Raw genomic sequence first — 22,518 nt, 5'->3', positions numbered from 1 at the left:
TATGTTTATTTAATTTATTTGCCTTTAATACAGACACACTGGGTACATCTATATTATAGATTTAATGCAGTTTTGACATCACTTTAACAGCCCTGGCTCAATGCAATGGAATCATGGAACTTGAAGTTTTGCAGTTAATGGAGGGGCATTTACAATTTTCAACTAAAGAGCTCTAGTGCCTCACCAAACTACAAACCCCAGGATCCCATAGGGTGGAACCATGACAGTTAAAAATGGAATACTGCTTCTATAATAATGGAGTGTGGATAGGCTTTCGGCACCACTCCTGGCTGCTGTGTATTTTTAGGGAAGAAGGAACAGTTGCACCTAATAGCACACATATTATTCCAGCACCTGGTAAATTTTAGTAGAAAATTGCAGGTCTGCCAAATTTAAGAGTTCAAGAAGCACAGCCATATGGGAAGGATGCTTCCTGTCACCATCTTTGTCATATGTCTGCAAAACAAAAAGAGCTTGCTACAGTAGTGAATACCAAGAGTGTTGTCAGGCAGTAGAGGTTGCAGAAACTGGTTCGGTTAATATGATAAGAGCTTAGATTTTTCTGTCCATGTCCCAATACAAGCTGGGACCAATGGACAGGCTGGCCTTTTGTGCTTTCTCACGGTCTTCTCAAGGGAGCCCCGAGGGACATAGCTCTGAGCAGGTTTTGAGGAAACCTCAGAAGGAAGTAAAGATTTGTTTTGTCTTGATGAAGAGATGTGTCTTGAAATGAGCTGGGTACAAGATATCATTGCAGCTATCTCTTTAGTCCTGTTTTCAGCTTTTACTACTGCTTTGTAAAAAGTCTTTCTTGAGTTTGTTTGTCTTTTTCCTGTGGGTCCAAAATGTCCCAGATGTCGACATGACTTCTTAAGCCTGCTTGTGTTTAAGTAGTATTTGGTTTTGAGGAAATCCCTTCTGATTCTTGGAAAAAGAGGACAGCTCCAGACAGTTTCAAAATATTCCACTCAGAAGATAATGCTTTAAAAGCTCAAATAGCTTTTGCTGAAAATCATGAAGAATGGGATCCCTATTTTATTTTCATTAATTTATTTAGTATATTTAGGATCCTCTGCCTAACAAGTGCCTGGAGTGATATATATTTTTAAAATTGTAATTCAGTATCATGAAACAGTCAACACAGGAACACAACCATAAATTGTGAGAAGGGACCATGCTAGCACAGCAGGGTAAACCGCCAGCTGCAGAAAATCTTGCTGACTGGAAGGTTGGCAGTTCAAAGCCATGGGTCAGGTTGAGCTCCCATCATAAGCTCTAGCTTCTGCCAACCTAGCAGTTCGAAAACAAAAATGTGAGTAGATCAATAGGTACCGCTTTGGCAGGGAGATAAAAGGAACCCATGCAGACATGCCAGCAATCAGGAAAGCATCCATGGACAACAGGCTCCTCGCCATGGAAATGGAACAAGAGCACATCCCCTTGGTCAGAGTTGAGCACAGCCTCCAGATGCTGGAGATGGATAAGGGGAAGCCTTTATCTCTGTTTGTGTACTATGTGTCTTTGTTGTTAATTGTATATTGGCATTGAATGTTTGCCATATATGTATTCGGTAAGCTTGAGTCCCCTCAGGCAGATGGAGCAGAATATAAATAAGGGATATTATTTATTAATTCAAATTCCCAACTAAGCATTTGCTAGGTCCTGCAGTTACTTCTATGGTATGCTCTTCCTGGAAATTATCACAGAGCTGTGTTGGAGGACCTAGCTAATTCCTAGTCAGGATACCTCTGTAAGAGTCTATGGTATGATTAGACTGGAAGATAATAATTAAATAGTATTTGGTAGTATCTGCAGCTTCACATAACTGCAGTCCAGAGCAAACATTTCCCTCGTCGATGCAGGGGTCTTAATATGTATAATTTCAGCATATGTATAAGCAGAGACAGAGAAGCTTTTAAAACATTCTTTTCCATGTCATAGTGTAGTGAGTCACTTGAAGCCACATGCTAGCATCTCTATTGTAAAGACAAAGACCTGGGTTTTGTGAACTGTGCATGCCATCACTGATTCCTTTGACACAAGACCAGCTATTCCACATACCAATACTTCATATTTCTACTTCAGGGGAACATATCTGACAGGAATGTTGCACAGAAACTTTATTGCAAAGTGTATAAACCATTTTCCTGTTTTGCATCTTTTTAAAATGCCATTTAGTTCTTGTTTCACATATAAAAACCGACTGGGAAAAACCAACAGATACACAATAGCCCAGAATGGATGAATATTTCTTGTAAAAGTAAATGAAAATATAATAATCACTCTTTACTTCAAGATGGGGGAAAGGTAGATTTAGTTTCCAGATAGGTTAAGTCAAAAGCTGTGTAATCAGCACCCTGCTGTACCAGTTCCTTAAGTGCCCTATTGTGTGTCATTAAAGTATCCAACTCAAGAAACACTTAAGAAAACTGTATTTAGACAAGTTGGAATTAAAGCTTTCAGGCTAAATGTACCCACTCATTGTTTGCCAGAAACTTAAGAAAGGGCTGAATAAGATGTGGGCAAGTTGTTGCCCACGGGACAGATCTCCCAATCTGTCCCCGCTCTTTTCTTGTAGTTAGTTCCAAAAGCACACTGTCCAAATCCATGCTGCCACTGGTAAAACTACACCACAAACTGTTTCCTTCTCCTTCCTTTCTTTACAAAAGAAACAGCTGCTGCATGTATCCCCCCCCCCCCGCCCCCATCCATTGATTACCTAAAGTCCCATATTTGGTCCTAATTCTTGAACAGAGTCTGGTTTCTGAGTTTCCAATTGCTTCCTTGATGCATGTGATAACACTTCTTCATAGCATTGCTACCTTTCACAGAATGTGAAATACTCTGTTTTGTGGTCTCTCAATACTGCATTGCAATTGCCCTCAAACTCCAGCAGAAACTTCAGCTGCAGTGAAAGAAGAGAACATCCATTAAATTGTTAATAGTGAGGACAATGCGGTCCTCTTGATCTCAAGATGTTGCCCACCTCTACATGAAACCCTTAGGAAACTAATCATATATAGACATTTGTCTGACCAACAAGCTCCTCTGTTCATACAAGAGAAAAGATTTAAGTCAGTGATTCCCATACCTGGGTCGCAAAATGGTAGTGGACTTCATCTTCAGAAACCTTAATAGCCAAATTGTCAGGAAGTTTGGAAAATGTCGGTCAATAGCATTTGAAGACTGAGTTTTGGGAACCATTGATCTAAAGGAGTGGCTACCAATCTTTGGTCCTCCCAACTGTTATGGACTCGGCCTTCCAGAACATCTTCCAGTTATGTTGGCTTAGGTTTTTGTGAGCTGAAGTCCAAAACATCTGAGGTGCAGACCCATTAATCTATACAGATGTCTATGAAAACATGGATGAGAATCTTTTGACCTTCCTGATGCTTCCACCAGCACTGAACATTTATTATGCTGGCTAGCTGTGTTAGGAGTTGGAGTCCAACAACATCTGTTGGAACACAAGTTCCCCATCCCTGCTGTAAACCAATGGGGATTGAATTTAACATGAACGGTTTGTGGGGTGAATGGATGTGTAATGGCTAAATGTTTGTTGTGTGGCATGGAAGGTTGTAAGCATGTTCACACTATATAAACTTTAGAAGCCTTGTGTGCAGACTGAGCTCAAGCTACACGTAATATTGCTGCAATTGTAAGTCCTACTGTGTTTGTTTGCATTTGTGCACACACTTTCTATAAATAAGTACAGAAATAAAACAGTAAATCTATTTGTCACTCTTGAAAAATAAAGATCCCTAGACTTTTTACTTCCCAGTATAGGTCTTCTGTGCATACAGAAAAATCTATTTTTAAATCTTAATTCCACCATTTCTCATGACCCAAGATGCTTCAAGTCCATAATGGAAGACACTAAACCAATTAGATTAATAGGGATCAGCAGTTCAAAACCCTCATTTGCCTATCCCCACTGAGGCACACTGCCACATTCATAACACACATATGGTAATGCAATCATACCTGCATTAACAAAAAAAAATCCCTTAGAATAAGGAGCGGGACAAGTTGATATCGAAGGACGTGTAAGATCATGTGCAGACTTCAGCGCAATTCCCTGAATGCTTCTGTTCTTCCACCCGAGTGGTATAGCTGCTAATGAAGACAGATGTCCAGACAGGATCATAATGAATGTGCCATCCCCCATCTGTTCAAAAAATTTCCGACACCAGCAGCCACTCTTTATCACTGGGTATTGACCTAAATGTTTACACTTGAATCATCATGTCTGACAACATCAGTAATGTTGTATTAGGGATTTTCAGAGCACAAGTCTCGCTTCCATATGATCAGAAATGTGGGCCATGAGTCATGTAGACTCCGTCCCCCACTTCCTTTGTTAAAAGAACTGGGCTGTCATCAACACTAATTCAAGGTAGCTTTGAGGATTTCTGTCTTCAAACAGTCATTCAACACAGGCTGCTTTAGGGACAAAAGTTCAGTCAGCACTTCCATATACAGGGATTCTGTATCCATAGATTCAACCATCCATGGCTTGAAAATATTTTTTTAAACTTCAAAAGAAAACCTTGATTTTGTCATTTTATATTAGCACAGTTTCACTACACTATTATATCCAATGGGACGTCAGCTCATATGTTTTTGTATCTGCAGGGGTCCTGGAATCGAATCCCAGTGGATACCAAGATCCCACTGTATTCAATTATTTCTATTCCCCTCCCACCCACTCTGAATTTATATTAAAATTTACCTATAATTAACCTTATATACAGATCTTAAGGACCTCAAAAATATCCTTGCCTGCAACCTGGGTTTCACATGTAACCTTTTTTTAATATTATAGGGAGTTATTTTACTAGATGAAGAAGCAGGAGAGGAAATAATGTAGTCCTCTATATGTTGTTGGACTGTAGCTCCACTTGCCCTAGCTAGAAAAGCCTGTGGTGAAGAAGCATTGGCATTGCAGCTCAACAAGATCTGGAAGGCCATACATTCCTCATCCATGCTTCTAGGTCTGCTCTGTGTTGTTTCTATCTGGTTTTTCCCACTCTGTTGTAAAAGGGAACATCTAAAAGCCAGGCAAGCCTATAAAAATGAGGGTGGGGATGGGAGAATGCCTATGTTAGTCTTCCTCTGGATTCAAATGTGTGGGAGGATTTCAAGCCTGTTGGATTCCTCCACTGTGGGAACTGCTGGCAGAGTGAAAACCAGGTGCATAATGCAGCCACTGTAGTATAAGAGATTTCAGGAAGAGAAAGTGAAAAATAATTTTAAAAGATGGGTAGAAAAAAAACACGGGGATACAGAAAGACCTTTAAGATGAACAGGGAGATAAAAGTAGTAGGGCTATGCAAAAAAGTTGTTTGTTCTTCATATGTCATATTATTTCGTAAGATCTTTACGTATGAGGAGATATTAAAAATGCAAGGGATATCACCTATGACTTTTCGTTACAGTTCAGTAAACCTCTTGTCTCCCAAAGTCATCCATGCAAAAAACTTAAGAATCAAAACTCTCACCTATGACTTGTCATTACAGTTCAGTAAACATCTTAGGTCTTCCAAAGTCAGCTTCATTTTCAGCACAAGCAATGAACTGTACCAGTGGTGCAAAATCAAACAGGCCATTCCTCTTTATATTAAGGAGAGTCAAGTTCTAGCTCTTGGGAGGGCAAGCGACTTGGGAGGGAAACTGAGAATTCTGGGAAATGTAGTCCGGGAAGGTGAGGACCCCTGCGGCAGAGAATCCAAAAGGCCCTGCCCTAAACTATATTTCCCAGAATTCTGCTCGCACCAGGAAGCCCCAATGAGGTAGATGAGAGCTATTGTCCTTCTGTAGCAGCAGCCAGAGTTCCAATAAATTACTGAATTTGCAAAGAGGACTGATAGTAAATCTGTGCTGGATTGGGAGGAAAATCCCTATGTTGAAATTCTATGGTATGTGTTCTATGGTATACAGGCATTCAAAGGGATAGCTGCTGTGAGTTAAAAAAAAGTTTTATCAAAACTTTTAAAATTTCCCAAAAGTCACTAGATGTGCAAATCTTTCTGAAACTTGGGGTGAATGATGCCCTGGTTATCTTGTGCCATTGAAGACAATATCAAGGAGATAGCTCTTGCAGTTTTTTTAAAAAAAAATGTGTGTAAAAACTTTTTAAAAATCCCCCAAAATCAGCGGCTGAATGAAACATTCTGAAACCGAGAAGCAGGAGTAACAGTGATAACTGTATTCTATAATTGTAACAAGTTTCATGCCGATAGCTCTAACTAACAGTGAGGGAAAAAGGGGCTCCTGATCTTTCCCCAATGGCTCAACAAAAAAGTAATTGTTATAGTAACAATACGGCCCCCTTATGATATTTTAGAAACACTTTAGAAATTATTCACCACCCTGCCCCTCCAATTTAGTAATGAGTATTGATTTTTTTTCATTGATCACACAGGCCTAAAAGGTAGGGATGCAGATAGTATATTCCCCAGTTGTCCCAGTTTGACAGGGACTGCCCCAGTTAATCTTCTCTCCTGTCACTTTTTCAGTTGCTTTTCAAATACCCAATTCTTTCTTTCCTGAATACACTTTCCCCTTTATTCTTAGCTTTCTTCAGGTACTGCAAACTGAATTTAAAGAGCAAACATAACTTGCCCTCAATTGAGTGGGGTGAAAGGAGAAGATGACAGAATCTCGCCTTTCCCAGTAGACCCGGGCAAAAGCAAACTTCTGTAGCATCTTCTAGCTAGTATGTCCTTTCTAATTGATAACTTTAACCATGTGGACTACATTCATATGTTGTTTGACCTGGTTTTCCTCTGTAACTGTTGGTGGAAATTGATTAAAATTGTGGTATAGAGAGAAGAACTGTGGTTCTAAATGGGGAAGTCACAGTAATGGGGCAGATAGGACAGGACTGAGAATTGTGGAAAGGAAAGGTAAATGAGGCAAACAGGAATAGATCTATAGTTTTGCAGAGATTGAGGAAAGATAAAACATTCCAAGGCAGAGGTAAGTAGATGTTGGGTAACAGTACAAATGAGAAAGATGCACGTTGGAGCAAGGAAAGAATAGAGGGGGTGAAATGAAACACAGAGAGAATGCAGGGCTGATGGAGAATGCACAGAGAAACATCACACTGAGTTTAAAATGTAGTCAATCATTTTCCATGATTAGCACAGCAGTGTTTCTTTTCTGACTTAGAAGTGGCTCAGCGTGATTTGAGCTCATACCACAGGAATGTTTTAGAGTGTTTCTCTACTTTATTTTAATGTTTGTAACCTTTGAAGTAGGTATCTTTAATAGTTCTATTAAAAAGGAGCATTTCAGGAGACACGGGGCCCCTGTTTTCTTTACCATCTGACCCTGTTATTAGTACCCCCTTGAGAATCAGAGAGGTTAAAGGGAAGGCAGAATGGATTACTCTCGAAGCAGAAAAGAGCTAATACACATTAATTCTTTAGACAATAGGTCAAGTAGAGCTGCTGATTTCTCTGTTACCTTTCAGTCCATATTTCCTGCATTAAGGGTTTGCAACTTTAAGAAGGGTCTTTGCATTTGAACCAAGTATTTGGACATCCAGTATAAATATAAAAATATGTCCAAAAATCCCACCCTTAATAATTTCTTATTGCATGTGTACGTATGTATATATGTGTGTGTGTGTGTGTATACATATGCATATTCATATGCATAGACATACACACACACACACACACACATATTCACATAACCTGAACGTCTAAATGTATTTTCTGAATCAGATATTGCTCTGATATATCTGGATTTGGCTAGTTCATCCAGAGGTAGAGTTCCTCAGACATCTGCATTTACATTGATATCTGCTATCCAGAACAGATGGGATGGTTGTCATGCAAAATATACACTTATTTTTATTTTTTTATTTACTTTGCTTATATACCGCTGTTCTCAGCCCAGGGACGACTCACAGAGGTATATATACCTTCCGTTTTCTGTTGATGTTTTCTCTTACAATAAGAGAAGATTACTAGAGCTTTGCATAACATCAGCTTATTGAGTGAAGGCTATCTAAGAGGACAAGATCTCTAGGACTGTAGCCACACTGCAGAATTATCGCAGTTAGACATTGCTATGATAGACACAATGTTATAGGATTCTGGAATTTTTTAGTTTTATGGGCTATTAAATCTTCTCCACCTGGGAGCTATGATGTCACAATGAAATACAAATCCTAGAATAGTATTCAGTCATGATTGTGTCAAACTGCTATAATTTTGCATGGTGGCTCTACCCTAGGTCTCCTTAAAATATGGACAACTTGTTACTCCAGGTACTGCTTCATCATGTTGGTTGGGGTTGCTAGACATTACCATTCAACAATATTTAATAGACCATGATATGTTAGAAATGAAGCAGACCACAAAAATGAGATCCGGAGGTGGCTCCTAATAACATCACAGAAGGGCAGGACTTTGCCTGATGTTGGCAGTCACACTTGGCTAAAGTAAGATAAACAAAATAGAATCCTATTCTTTTCCTGCTGAAGCTTGATTGTATTGTTTAGAGCAGACACACTGCTGCTAATGGACCTTGAAAGCCTGCATTTCTTCAGCCCTCGGTCAACATCCTACAAATGTGAATGTTCTAAAAAATACATGCCTTTTATTATTATTATTATTATTATTATTATTAAACTTTATTTGTACCCCACTAGCATCTCCCGAAGGATTCGATGCGGCTTACACAGGCTGAGGCCTCAACACACAACACAACAATACAATCTAAGAAAATCAAACAATTAAAAACAGAATAAAGCAAAATAAACAATAGGCACAATACAGTAAACACAATAAAACTGGGCCGGGCCAGAGCAATGGGTACAAGATTAAAAGTGCTGATGTGACAGGAGGTGTATATAGGGCTTCCAGGGCAAGTGCGATGTGCGATGTGCAGCAATCATTGGTTCTGATAAAGTGCTTATGCCTTCTCTAGTTGGACATAGGATGAGCTGAATGCTCATGAAAATACTCTCTTGAGTAGGATCTTCTTTGTCAGAGGCTTTGTTAATTGAAGTATGCCTATACTAAAACCACTATCCTACTTGGCTTGAGCAATATTTGGCTTCTCTCACACCTTAAGATCCTGTGAAAAACTCTGTGGTGATGTCATTCCATATGGAGTCCTGTAAATAAACAGCTATATGCCTCAAACAGTAGATGTTACACATCAGCATTGAGAATTCCAAAACAGATATTGAAAGAAAGTGAGCTTTAGGTCTGGTGAAAAATGCTAGGCAGGAACTTCAGCATGATTTCACCAGTCTGCTGATTCATTGCTTGCTTTGTCAGAGTCAATTTCTGTAATCCGTTTTAAAACAAGCAAGAGAAGCAGTGATCTACACAGCCGAGAACCACAGTTCATAACAAGATAATTTTTTTTGCATTGAATTATGACAAGGTTATAAAAAACAAAAAGTACAGATTATGGTTATTGTCCACATGCTGTGTTTTGTTTTGAAGCATTGGAAAATTGCTATCAATGCAAAACAGACCAAACCCAGACATGAAAATAAACTGGCATTGTACATAGGTGTCATTGGAAATATGTTTCCATATACATGAAAGAAGAAATGTAAGCAGAACAATAGGTAAATAAAACATTGCCTTTGTGGAAAACCCCGTGACTGGAAAATTGTAATAAGGATACAATCCAACCAAAATTACAAACATTTCAGTTTTGTTGATTCATATTTGTGTATCTCTGTCTCTATTAGGACATAGTGCTTAAAAGATTTGCACCTGTCATTGAAATGTAGCAATGATGGTGTTCAATTATAACACCCTTCTTGTAAGTTTTTCTGGACTGTGATCAGTGAAATCAGGGTGACTTCCTCTCTCCTCTCCTTTAGGAAAAAAGCTTAAATCTTGGCTTTGGGACCAAGCATTGGGGCAGCTGACCGAGCAGCAACTGCAATGACTTATGAGAACTGTCAGTGAATAGACCTTGGACTAGAACTCTGGATTACGATTTGGATTTGAGGATTTGGCTTGGTTGTGTTTTAATACTTTAATGGTCAATATTTTAAAGTATTTGTATAATCTTGTTGATTTACTTAATGTTAATTGCCTTTACTGTGATTGTTTGTTGGCATCTAATGATTGCCAGTTGTAAGCTGCCCCGAATCCCCCTTCAGGGGTTGAGAAGGATGGGATATAAATGTTTGAAATAAATAAATAAATATTAATGATTCCATTAAAATGCATAAGGATGTGAGTAAACTACACTTCCAATAATCCTCTGCCATTGCCTCTGAAACCGAACCACTGTTTAAAGTTGGTCATGATGGTTATGTGTCCCAAGTTTGGTCCAGATCCATTTCCATGAGTTTACGATGCTCTCTTGATGTCGGTGGACTTTACATCCCATCATCCTCTGTCATTTCCTCACAAACCACATCAATATTTAAAGTTGGTTAAGGGGAAGGGTCTGTGTGCCAAGTTTGGTCCAGATCCATTGGTGCTGGGTGTCTCAGTGCTCTCTGGAAATGGGAGCTGTCATGGAAATTACCTACAAACATAGATATATACACACCCACATATATGCAAATATATACCGTGTGTGTGTGTGTGCGCACACACACACACATATAGCCAAGGGCAGAAGCTTATATGGTTAATAGAAAGTAGTTCATTGTTGCAGAAAACCAGAATGGCAGAAAAGTCTCAGATTTTGTCCCAGTTTCTTTCCAATTTTATACTAGTTTAAAATATACTGAGTTGGAGAACTGGTATAAGAACTATATGATTATATTATGAGCAGACAGAAAATATTCCGGGGTAAGCAAAACTGCTGGAATCCTATTGGGTCCTTACATTGTCATAAATTTACTTACATCTGCAGGAATTGGAATTGTGCAGTTTCATCATGTCTGTACTCAGTTTTGTAACATTTGTAGAGATATACTATTATATTACTACATAGCAGAGCCAGGAAAGTGCAGTATGCCCCAGTACATGATACACATCAATGCCTAAGCACAACTTTAAGCGACGTGCATTGTGCACCATTGGTCCTGATGTGCTTTAGGCATTCTTGCCAGTGTCCTGTTACGAACTTTTTCAATTCAGAAAAGGTGTTTCTTAGGCCATCTGTGTAAGATAATGTAATGTATCATATAGGATTTCAGCAAACCTGCATTGATCTCCAAAATAAAGGAACAAAATCTGTGATTGTCTGGTCTTTTTAATCTGTCTGGATTTTCCTATCATTGTAATCCATCCTGTCTGGCCCTGTTTGTTGGGATTGGGGATGTCTTTTCTCATTTTTCATTTCAATAAGCATTTGTCTCCTTAAACCTCCTGGTACAATTTTGTCCCAATGCCTATAAATAAGCCTTAAAAACCAATATCCTACCACTCAACACAAAGTGGCTAATATTGGTTTCCCTTTTCTGTACCAAACATGTCTGATGTTATAATTAAAAAGGAAGGAAAGGGGAGAAGAGAGAGAAAAACCCCACCTCATGTCCAGACAGCCCTAAAACTCATGCCAAAGTGAGTTTAAGTAACCCATTTTGGCACGGGTTCTTGTCCCCCCTCACCTCCCAAAGCCCAGGCTTTCTGCAGGCCCAGGGGTAAGTCTCCACAGCTATCTTGCTTCTTTGGGCTTTGAAAAGCATGGAGGAATGGGATGGCGTCTACCCCCTCCCCTCCAATCCCCCATTTACCTGCTGAAACATACTTCAAATGGCCTACATGTCATCCTGAGACAAATCAGATAGTATGAAGCCACCCTGAAGACCTTCCCCCCATTTGAATGCAATATTCCTGCTTCTTGGCAGGGGGTTGGATTGGATGGCCCATGAGATCTCTTCCAACTCTATGATTCTATGATTTATCCCCTGAAACTTACTTTAAAAGGCCCCTGGCCACCATAACTCCTTTCCTCGCATCCTCCTGGCATGAGAAAATGATGCCAGACACAATGGGAGTGGGGAGGAGGAAACTACCTTCTTGCTCCACCCCTGTCTCCTCTCATGCACCAGGGGATTTGAGGAAAGGAGTTATGGTGGCCAGGGACCTTTAAAAGTAAGTTTTAGGAGGAAATCAGGGGCTGGAGGGGGGGGGAGGTAGGTGTCACCCCTCCTCCTCCAGACTTCTCAAAGCCCAAAGAAGTGAGATTTCATAGTCCCAGAAGTTAGTTCCCACAGGGCCAATGCCCCATTAGTTCTGGGCCTTTCAGGAAAGCCTGGATCTAATGAAGTATTTAATTAATTCAGAACAAACCAGGGAAACCTTGGTTTGTTCTGAATTAATTTGTTTTTACTGGAGGCATTGTTTGGACACCTCCAGTAAAACCCACAGGTCTTTCATTTTGGGCTTGTCTGGGAGGGCCCTTAGAAAGCACATGATTTGCATCTCCATGGATTTTGCACCCACAGATTCAACTATTCACTATTTAAAAATATTCCCAGAACATATTCAGCTATGCCATTGTATGTAACAGGATTTGAGCACCCATGGACTTTGGGATTCAAGGGGCCCTGGAACCAAACCCCAACAGATACCAAGGGTCCGCTGTATAAGCATCCTTCCCAGTTCTAGTTAAAGTTCTCTAGAGCCTGAAAAACTGCCTTTTGTTTGTATTAGAGTTCCTAGCATCTTCAACCCAGCATAGCAGCAGTCATATTGGATGAGGGGAGCAGGGAGGATGTGGGAGATGTAATAACAAAGAAAGGATTTTCCCCTAAGCTCTGGTTTGTTCTGTGCTTAATGTTCCATCACTTTGTCATTCAGTCAGAATACTCCTTGGAAAAAGTATCAGATTACAGTGGGTGGATGATGCAGACTGAGGGAGTCACAAATACATGTCATCCTTTGATGCTGCTGTTGACTGACAAATGAATGTGGGTAAACCTAGCATTGTTCCAGGCTGGAAATCATGACGAACATGCTCAGATTAAATTCTCTCCTGTTGCCTTGAGGACAGGTTTCATTGCTAACACATAGTGAGGTGCTTGCACAAATTAAATTGCAGATATTTTTCAAGGACATGCCATGGTATTATTGACAGGTCGGCCAGCATGGCTGATAAAATATAGATCTGGAAATTATATTACTGCTCTAAAGAATGTGGTATATGGCGTGATAGATCAATGCTTCTCCAGCAATCTGATATGGGCATTGGTAGTTATTTTTCCACTAATATGCCAGGAACCCATATTGTATGCCAGGAACCCATTGTCTCCAATAGTTTATTTATTTATTTATTTATTTATTACTGAAGGGTCATCCACCATTATAAGCTGAATATGGAAAAAACATGCTCTGCACTATGTTTAAAGAGTTGTGTCTGGGATTGTTGAGATGGGTAGCGATGAGTAGGATTTGGGGGATTTTATTTCTATTATATTGTATTTTTGTGTTATGATCTTTGATGGCATAGTAGAGTCTTGTTTATCCAGCCTTCACTCACCCAACATTCTGTATTATCAAACGCAGTCTGCCTCTTACCCGAATCCACAGCTGTTTTAATACATTACAATGTTTTGGTGCTAAATTCATAAATACAGTAATTACTATATAATGTTACCATGTATTGAACTACTTTTTCTGTCGATTTGTTGTAAAAAAATGTTTTGGTGCTTAATTTGTGAATTCTTAATGTAATTTGACGTTTAATAGTCATTTCCTTAATCCCTCCTTATTATTCAACATTTTCACTTAACCAACGTACTGCCAGCCTGTTTATGTTGGATAAGCAAGAGTCTACTGTATATGTTTGATGTTCTACTTTTTGATAGAAAAGGCAGTATAAATAATTATCACTGAGGGCCCATAAATTTTACGGCTCAGTAGGGGCTTCAAGATTAGAGTCCAAATCCAATACTCTTTAACCACGCCATTTTCATCTGGTTGTTAGAATGTAATCATAGGCCATGCCGATGGCTCCAAATTACAAGCTATTCCTGATTTTTTTATTCTTTAGATCCCAGTGCATTCCATCTAGAAAGTTATGTGACTGACTGAAAAAATATATTCGAAGTTACTGTGCTGATTCTCATGAACTGAACTGATCTTACTAATCTCACTATATGACAACATTTAAATCCACTGGACATATTTCACAGATGTCTAGACCCAAAGGCTAAGACTGTCCATTTTATCAGGAATTTGATATAATCAGTCACCCAAAGGATTTCTTACAGATGCAGCTGTGTTTCTTTAAGTTTTTATTCAAGAGGATGGGAATATTATGATACCTAGGTGGAGATTTTTCCGCTAGAGAATTTCCACACGGGAGGCAAAACTGAGAGCAAGTTAGACCTGAAAGATCCTGTTGAAACCAAATCAAAGATATGTATTTATTCATTTCATCTATTTATTCATTTCCAAAGAGCTCAAGGCAGCAGATATGCCTTTTCCCACCCCATAGTGTTCTCATGACAAATCCTGTAAGACAGGTAAACATTCACTAAGCAGGTAATCTTCCAGAATGGGGATTTGAACCCTGTTCCCCTAGTCCTATGCTGAAACCTTAACATCTGTAACATGCTGAATCACACCAACAGACATTTACTTCATGGAGAATTACAGGTTCCTTGGTCCCATTGTGGTATTTTGGTGGCCTGGGAGCTAGTACAATCCCATCCTTAATGTACCACTGCATAATATCAGAAAACCAGCCTGTGGAAAAGGAATCTATAATGTACCACATTTCCTCAGTCAAAACTGAAAATTGGTCCTATTGCAATTTGGGACCTGCCCATATCAAATGAGGCATTTCTATTACAGATTGAACCCTCCCTTATTTGGAATATCTGGGACCAGAAGTGTTTCAAATTTTGGATTTTTGAAAATATGAACTGCAATTAACCTAGTACCATACTGCATTTGCGAGACTGGTGAGAGAGACTTGGAATCTTTCCATATCACAGATCGTCAGTATCTCCCCACCCTTGCATTTCTTACATACCACAGGTAGTGAATGAATGAGACTAACAACCATATCACATGAGGTCCTTTTGGCGGCATGCACTGGTTTGCCCATACTTTTACAACAGAGCCCATCAACTCCATCCCACAATGTAGAACAACTCCTGACAAGGTCCTGTCATAAAAATATAGGTGAACACAGGAAGCTTCCTGTGTTAAATAGAATTCAGTGGGGGGGGGGGGGGGTGGTTGGAACAAGATAATAACTAAAATTTTGAGAGAGGTAGAATGAAGAGGAAGTCCAAAAACTGAAAGATGAACCTGGGGTGCTAAGGGCGGCAGAAAAGTGATACAGGAAATAAAGATGATATATGGAATACAATGGAGGGAATGGTTTATATTAAGTTCATGAAATGTGAGAAGAATATAAGCAGAGGAAAGAGTGGAACAGATTCTGAAAGAATTCTCCAGTCTATTTTTTTAAGCTGGTGGTCAGACAGACACCATGGATCTAAACCACCAAAGAGAGAGAAAAAGAACACTAAGTAATTCAGGATATTTTGACGGAGTTGAAATTTTGAAAGAATCCATGGAAAGGATTATATCCAGAAAAAAAAGAAATAAAGAAAAGGGAAGCTTGCCAAAACAAGATAAAGTGCTCACTTCCTTAGAGTCTGGAATGCAGGTTTTTTTCCAGCTCATTGTGAGTGAACAATGCAGATGTTACATTGATCTGTATAAAAGCAGAAGGTTTAGGAGGACAGTTTAAAAGATTATACACCACAATAGATTACATTCATTGACATGCACACATTAGTACTTGCATCTTCATTTGTAGGCATGGGGTCTGGAGTTTGGCTCAAAGACCTAACTTGTTTTTTGTTGTCATTTATCAAACAAATAGTGGAATTATAGAATACAGAAAAGCAAAAGCTTCCCCACCTACCCCAATGTAAACTTCAAAAAAAAAAGAGGATATTGTTCTATTTTTGGTATACCATCCTCATTAATTTCTAGGAATATTTCTCCCAAATTCATACATGCAAAGATTGCATCACACACATATATGTCCTCTAGATGTGATTTTTGTTGTGAAGATGAATTAAATATGTTTTTCTCTTAAACTGTTGCACTTTTTTGTATTGTATTTTTATTTTTTTAACAAATCCTTTGTCTCCTAATAAATTCTAAATCAGTGTTTCTCAACCTGTGTGTCCCCAGGTGTTTTGACCTACAACTCCCAGAAATCCCAACCAGTTTACCAGTTGTCAGGATTTCTGGGAGTTGAAGGTCAAAACATCTGGGGATCCACAGGTTGAGAACCACTGTTCTAAATACTGAACTTTTGACAAAGGGGCCAGCATGATGTAGTGAACTGATTGTTGGACTATGACTCTGAAGACCAGGGTTTGATTCCCTGATCAGACACATAAACCCGTTGGATGACCTTGGGAGAATCACACTCTCTCAACCCCTAAAAATCCATGACGGTTATTAGAGTTGTCATATGTTATAATCGATGTGATGGCACACAATGTCAACCACCACTGTGAAGCAGATAGATGGAAAACACATAGTAAACATGCTTGAAAGACATGAGAGATTAAATGGTCTTTTAAAATCAATATCTTCTCCCTCTCAGAAGGCTTCAAAATATATGAGTTGGGAATCTTGATGCATTACATTGCGGAATAATGTAGTTAGACACTGCTTTAACTGTAATGGTTTAATACTATGAAATCACGGGATTTTAGTTTTATGAAATCTTTAGCATTTTCTGTCCAAGTGTACTGGTGCCCCACAGACCTACAAATCCCAGAATTCCACAGCATTGAGCCATGGCAGTTAAGTGGTGTTAAACTACATCAATTCTACAGTGTAGATGCACCCGAAACTGTGGTCCCACTCCAGGTTGTAATTCAAAATTTAAAGAAGCATTCAAAGTATTGAAACCTTACTCCTTCTCCAATGTGCCCAGTGTTTCATTACATTCCTTTAGAATTTAAATTTATAACCTTCAATGCTTTCAGCACACCAACGTCATGGAAACACTACAAATCATAAGGAGTCACAATGCAAGCAAATACTAGGCAGAAGTGAGTGGGCAAGAGGGATGAACTCTTCTAAATCCTGTTATTTATTTATTTTGGTGGAGAAGGCAGCATATACATTTAATAAATAAATGTAAATAACTAAGAAATAACACAATAGAGAAAACAGGCTGCTTAGAAATGAATTATACTGTTTTGTATTGTTTTGTATGGTTAATGTTTTGTTTTTTTAATTTATGGTTTTTGGAAGCTGTGTTGGGTTCCACTCTGGGAGAGAGGGAGCAAATAAATAAATAAAATAAATAAAAAATAAAATTAAAATATAGAAAAAGTGAGAGCCATAGAGAAGTAAGCTACATAAGACTAAAACGAAGTTTTATGGAAGATGTAGAAAACAGGAGGCAAGGTGAAAGCAACAGAAGATAGACAAGAGGACAATAAAAAGTAAAAATACGCAATGGGACCAATAAGATCCTTTTTAGTAGCCATTCTAGCCAATGGATTGTAATTAATTAATTAATTAATTTTATCCCACTTTTCTCCCATGGCTGGGATTCAAAGCTGATTAAAAACAGAAATTACATAACATATATATTCAAACAAAAACATCATAAACCAAATATAGAATTTGCACATTACATAAACCATATATAACAAATCAATAAATTATGAAACATACCATTTAAAATTTACCTGAAACTCTGACCACTGAGATCACCCATAAAACAGATTGTACTAAAATCATTTCCATTGGGCCGTGTAACTACATTGTAAAGTTTGAAAAAGCATTCAAAGATAGATATTACCAGTAGCTATCTGGCTGTTGTCTATTATAAGTTATCTGGAAAGGCCTGGTCCCACAAAAAGGGTTTTAATTTGTGGACAAAAGGCCAACAAGGAGGAGTCCAAGAAGGCCCTCTCTCTTGTTCCAGCAATTGCACTTGTGACGGTGCTGGGACCAAGAGAAGGGCCCCTCCTGATGATCTCAGGGCTCGTGTGGGCTGCTAGGAGGAGATACGGTCCCTCAAGTACGCTGAGTCTAGATACTAGAAAGGTATTGTAGTTAAGGAATGTAATGTTTCCAAATTCTGGGATAGAATGTAGAAATTATTGGTGGAAAACAGGCTAAGAAAAGGAAGAAGCTTTTTATGGAAGTTCCTGATTCTTTTGATGGATTTTACTCCTTTTTTCAACTTCTGCTGTTGGCCACTGTGTTCATGATGTGGAGCAGGCAGACAGAGTCAATACAGTTCACTGCAATCCTACACTTCATTAAGTTCATTGAGACTTACAGTTATATAAGTTTCTTCTATGCATGAGTGAAAAAGCTGAATACTGAAGAAAGCTGACAGGAAGAAAATCAACTCCTTTAAAATGTGGTGCTGAAGGAGAGCTCTGTGTGTACTCTAAACTGGCAAACAAACAAATAAATGAGTCCTAGAGCAAATTAATGACCATAGTTCATGAAGGCCTCCCATTCATAGAGTCATATGTCAAGGTTGACTTCTTGGTGAATAACAACCAAAGTGTGTACAGTTTGAACAACCCATATACAAAATGCTTGTGACAAGAGTCTTTTTTCAGATTTTGGAATACCTCTGTTTGCATAATGGGATATCATGGAGTCTGATAGGATTACAACCTAAATAAGTAAACCAGGGGATAGTGGAAGGTGATCAATTACTAGCCTGCTCGGTTGTGACAAATCTTTATGGGTTATGTTTTCATACCTGTGCTACCAAAGGGACCCATAATATGTGGAGTTTGAATCTCAGCATTGGCCTAATTCTGCTTTGGGTTATGCTAATGAGAGTTTAACTGGTAGTGTCCCAGAGAAACAGAGTTAATTAGTCACTTCTGAAAGCTTGACTCTGCATCATCCCTGACATATCATAAATACTAATGAGCATATTCACACAGCAGGGACTGAGTCACTGTTGTCTTCATTTTGTGAGAGGTATATTAAAGCAATCTTTTTCTCAACCTTTCACTGATTAGGAGACAGCACACAACTAGATTTAGAAAGAAATTAATGGGATCCAATTGCTAACTTAGCCCAAGTAATAAAGTACAAATTGGATGTCATTAGTGCTGTAAAACCATTTAAACCAGCCTTTCAAAATTGTGTGGACATATGTGGTCTGTCTGTCTACACACATTTTCTTATGTGAGACATTTTCTGAGTACTGCTGATTTTTTTCTTAGTACCTCTGTTTTTGGAGAATCTTGATATGCTTACTGTGTTTTTAAATACCTTCGGAAGAACTGCCCTAGTGATTTCAAATTCTCTTTGACTTCTATCCCACTGCTGGTTTTTTGTTCAGTTCTGTATTATGTTTCATTTGCAGATTTATCTTGAGATTATATTCTGCTTCTCTAGTCACTATCTTACAGTTGCACTTCAAACCTGTTTATATTTTCAAGAGATATCATTCTTTACAAAGAACTTTTGGTGTCTCTGTGTAGGAATTCATTAAACTAACCAACAAATACAATTTCCCAACTCACAGCATTCCATAGCATTGAGTTAAAGTGGTTTCAAACTGCATTATTTCTACAGTATAGCTGCACCTTAGGTCCTCCAGCATGACTGGAAAAAATTGACTGTAGAATCACACTGGACGACCTAGAGGGAACATTTTTAACCAAATCCATGAATAATCAAATCTTTTAATATAAAAACTACATATCTGGAGAGACAACTGTGGATGGAAATGCCATAGACTGAACAGTTGTTTTTTTCTGCCTGCAGATTGATCTCCGAGCCACAGATGTCAAGCTCATGCGGCAACTATTGATCATCAATGAAAGCATTGAATCCATCAAGTGGATGATTGAAGAGAAAGGAGCTGTGGCCAGTCGGGGAAGCAGCCTGAGTGGCAGCCTCTGCAGTTTACTAGAGAGCCAGGAAACCTCACTCCGAGGAAGCTACAACAGTTTGCAGGACTGTAGTGATGGATTGGATGGGATATCTGTGGGGAGTTACCTGGACACTTTGGCAGATGATGTCCCAGGACAGCGTACTCCTTCAGACATGGATCAGTTCAGTGACTCTTCCCTAATAGATGACTCACAGTCCCTACATAAACATTCAAAGATTGAGTCGGACGAGTACTACTGTTTTGGTTAATCAAATGAAACTATGGGGTAAGGGGACACATGTGCACTTGTATTTATGTTTTTTCTATGCTGCTATTTTGTTTTAAGCATTTAAAAGCACCTTTGTAAAAGATAATGTATTTTAAATCTGCTTTTTTCGCTCGGTGTGCTCCTTTTTTTGGGCCCTTCCACACAGGATTTGGATTTAAGAAATCCGGTTTGCTTTGGAGTGCCTACACAGAAACCCCTTGAACTTGTTCAAAGCTGCAACAGAGTATACAAAGCTGTACTGATCGTGGATTGAACTGAATCTAGGACTGATGTTTTTTAGCTTCTCTGGCAAAAAGTGCTGGCTGAAAACAGTTTACTTGGCTTAAAGCAGAGCAAGCTGAGTCATTGAAAGCCAGCATTCACATAGGAACACTGTCCTTTCCTTGCAGGAGGGAAGGCATTTTTTACCTTCAAGCCGAGCTCTTAATTCGGCTTCTGCCTGTGATTCCTGCAGTTTAACCCTGTCTTGACAAGCGCTCTAAATGTCTCTTCTGCTTGATAGCACTGCACTGTTTATACAGTGATCAGCACATTTTATGGTAGGATCCCAAATTTCCAGTAAGTTTCTTTAACACAGTTTCCAGATGGATGTGGGTTGGAGGTTGCATTGGGGGTGAATGTTTTAGAGGCACCCCACTCTTGAGCCGGCTTCAAGCCAGATTATTCTGCCCGTGTGGATTGGGCCTTTGTCTGTTTCTATATCTCAGTTTCTAGATTCCCCTGCCATCTTAATTTATTGCTGTTAGAATTTTCTCCCCCTTTTATAATATCACTTTTGATGATTTTAAAAATGAAATAAATATTAGGGAAATTAACTTTTATCTTCAATACGAAGTATGGGGATGAACTATTGAATGCTAAATTTGACTGACAATAAAACATTTTTGATTATTTATGGATTTGAGTCAAACTTTCTTAATGGCACATTATGATGGTTTTATTCTGCTTACAAATATTTGTGCAGATATTAATAATAAGCTTTCAGGCTTACAGTGTAATGACTTGTGGGAAAAAGGAAGTGGAAGGAAAATGAGTTATAATTAAAGATATATAACTCTTTTCATGACTCCACTGGGAGTTGTCAAGGAATGTCTTAACCAAGACTCTCTTGATTTTCAAATTCATATAAGGCAAAAGAAAAAGCCACAAAAATGTCCACATAAAATGAAAACATAGTACTTATGGAACCTAACTGCTTCAGTAAAAAGGTCATATTAAAGAGAAGAGAAGAATGTAACTGTATTTAAAAAAAAAAAACACTGATTGTACCTGGAAATCTAGCATATTAAAGAAACATAAGCCAGTACTACCTACTAGCACTACATGGTTCAAGAGGAAGGAGCTTCATCCCTCAGTGGAAGTGTGGAAAGCCCTATTCCCACCTGGTTTAAACTTGGCTAACTGGTGATACTTTCTACAGAAAAAGAGGTTTATAAGATTATATTAAAAATCACATTGCACAAATGAAATGCTTTAGGGAGAAAACACTGTATTTGAAATGAATTGTTGTGATACCAGCATAAAGCCCTGGTTCATCATTTTTAACTTCTACGGGCCCATCCACACTGGCCCAAAACCTGGGGTTTTTACAAGAGTAGCCTGAAATGTCCAAACCATGCATCTGGCTAATCCAATTTACCCCGGAGTACACCTCGATTTCCAGGTTTACTCCAGGTTTAAAAAACACCTGGGAAAGTGCAGATCTTCCAGGAAGATCTGCAGTTTCCCGGGTGTGGGGCCTGTGGGGATTAATTCTCAGGATCACCTTCCACAAACCCGAGGGTCAAACCCCACAGCCATTACGTTTCTTCAGGCTCCATTTGCAGGCTTTAGTTTAATGCTAAAACGGGGGATGGGGGGCTGGCAGTGTTACTCCCTAGGTCAATCTCAGATTGATCTGGCACAGTATCTAGCCATCACCCTGCTAAAATTGAGGGTTTGGGCAGGCTGTCTAGACTCCATTCTGCTAAAAACCGGCATGCCTGTTTCTAGTGTGTTTTGGACCTACCTGGAATGGTTCTACAAGTGATGTGTATCTCTTGTTTAAAGCCAGATGCTATGATTAATTTTAGACAACCATTTGGACTATTGGTTTTTGGGATTATTATCTAATTCTTCTCCATAATGCATTCCAAGATCTTCAGAAAATGTCTTCAGAAATTGTCTATCTTAAGCCCTATCTACACTACCATATAACACATTTTGATCTGCATTATATGGTCAGTGTAGACTTATATAATGCAAATTGATCTGTATTATTGGAGAGCCCTTCCAGACAAGCCCAAAATGCAAGACCTGCCTTGCTTTTTACCTGAGGCATCCAAATGATGCCTCAGATGAAAGTGAATTAATGCAGAGTACTGGGGTTTTCTCCACATTAATTAAACACCTCTAAAGCTCCAAGGTCTGGGTCTTTATAGATGGGGGCTTCC

The 22,518-nt window shown here is 38.9% G+C and overlaps 1 protein-coding gene across 1 annotated transcript in view; it reads left to right on the top strand.

The window, feature by feature from the left end:
- The window catches only part of LURAP1L (leucine rich adaptor protein 1 like), a 31,302-nt gene extending 10,325 nt beyond the window's left edge, over nt 1-20,977 (top strand). The window contains exon 2 of the mRNA XM_060762357.2: nt 19,689-20,977. Coding sequence (XP_060618340.2) covers nt 19,689-20,066 — 378 coding nt within the window. The 3' untranslated portion in view covers nt 20,067-20,977. The remainder of the gene's footprint in view (nt 1-19,688) is intronic.
- Nucleotides 20,978-22,518: the final 1,541 nt, after the last annotated feature.

The sequence above is a fragment of the Anolis sagrei genome, chromosome 2 (genome assembly GCF_037176765.1).
Source record: "Anolis sagrei isolate rAnoSag1 chromosome 2, rAnoSag1.mat, whole genome shotgun sequence".
In the NCBI taxonomy this organism is placed as follows: Eukaryota; Metazoa; Chordata; class Lepidosauria; order Squamata; family Dactyloidae; genus Anolis; species Anolis sagrei.
Note: the sequence above shows the minus strand (reverse complement) of the source record. Positions and strands in the feature narration are given on the sequence as shown.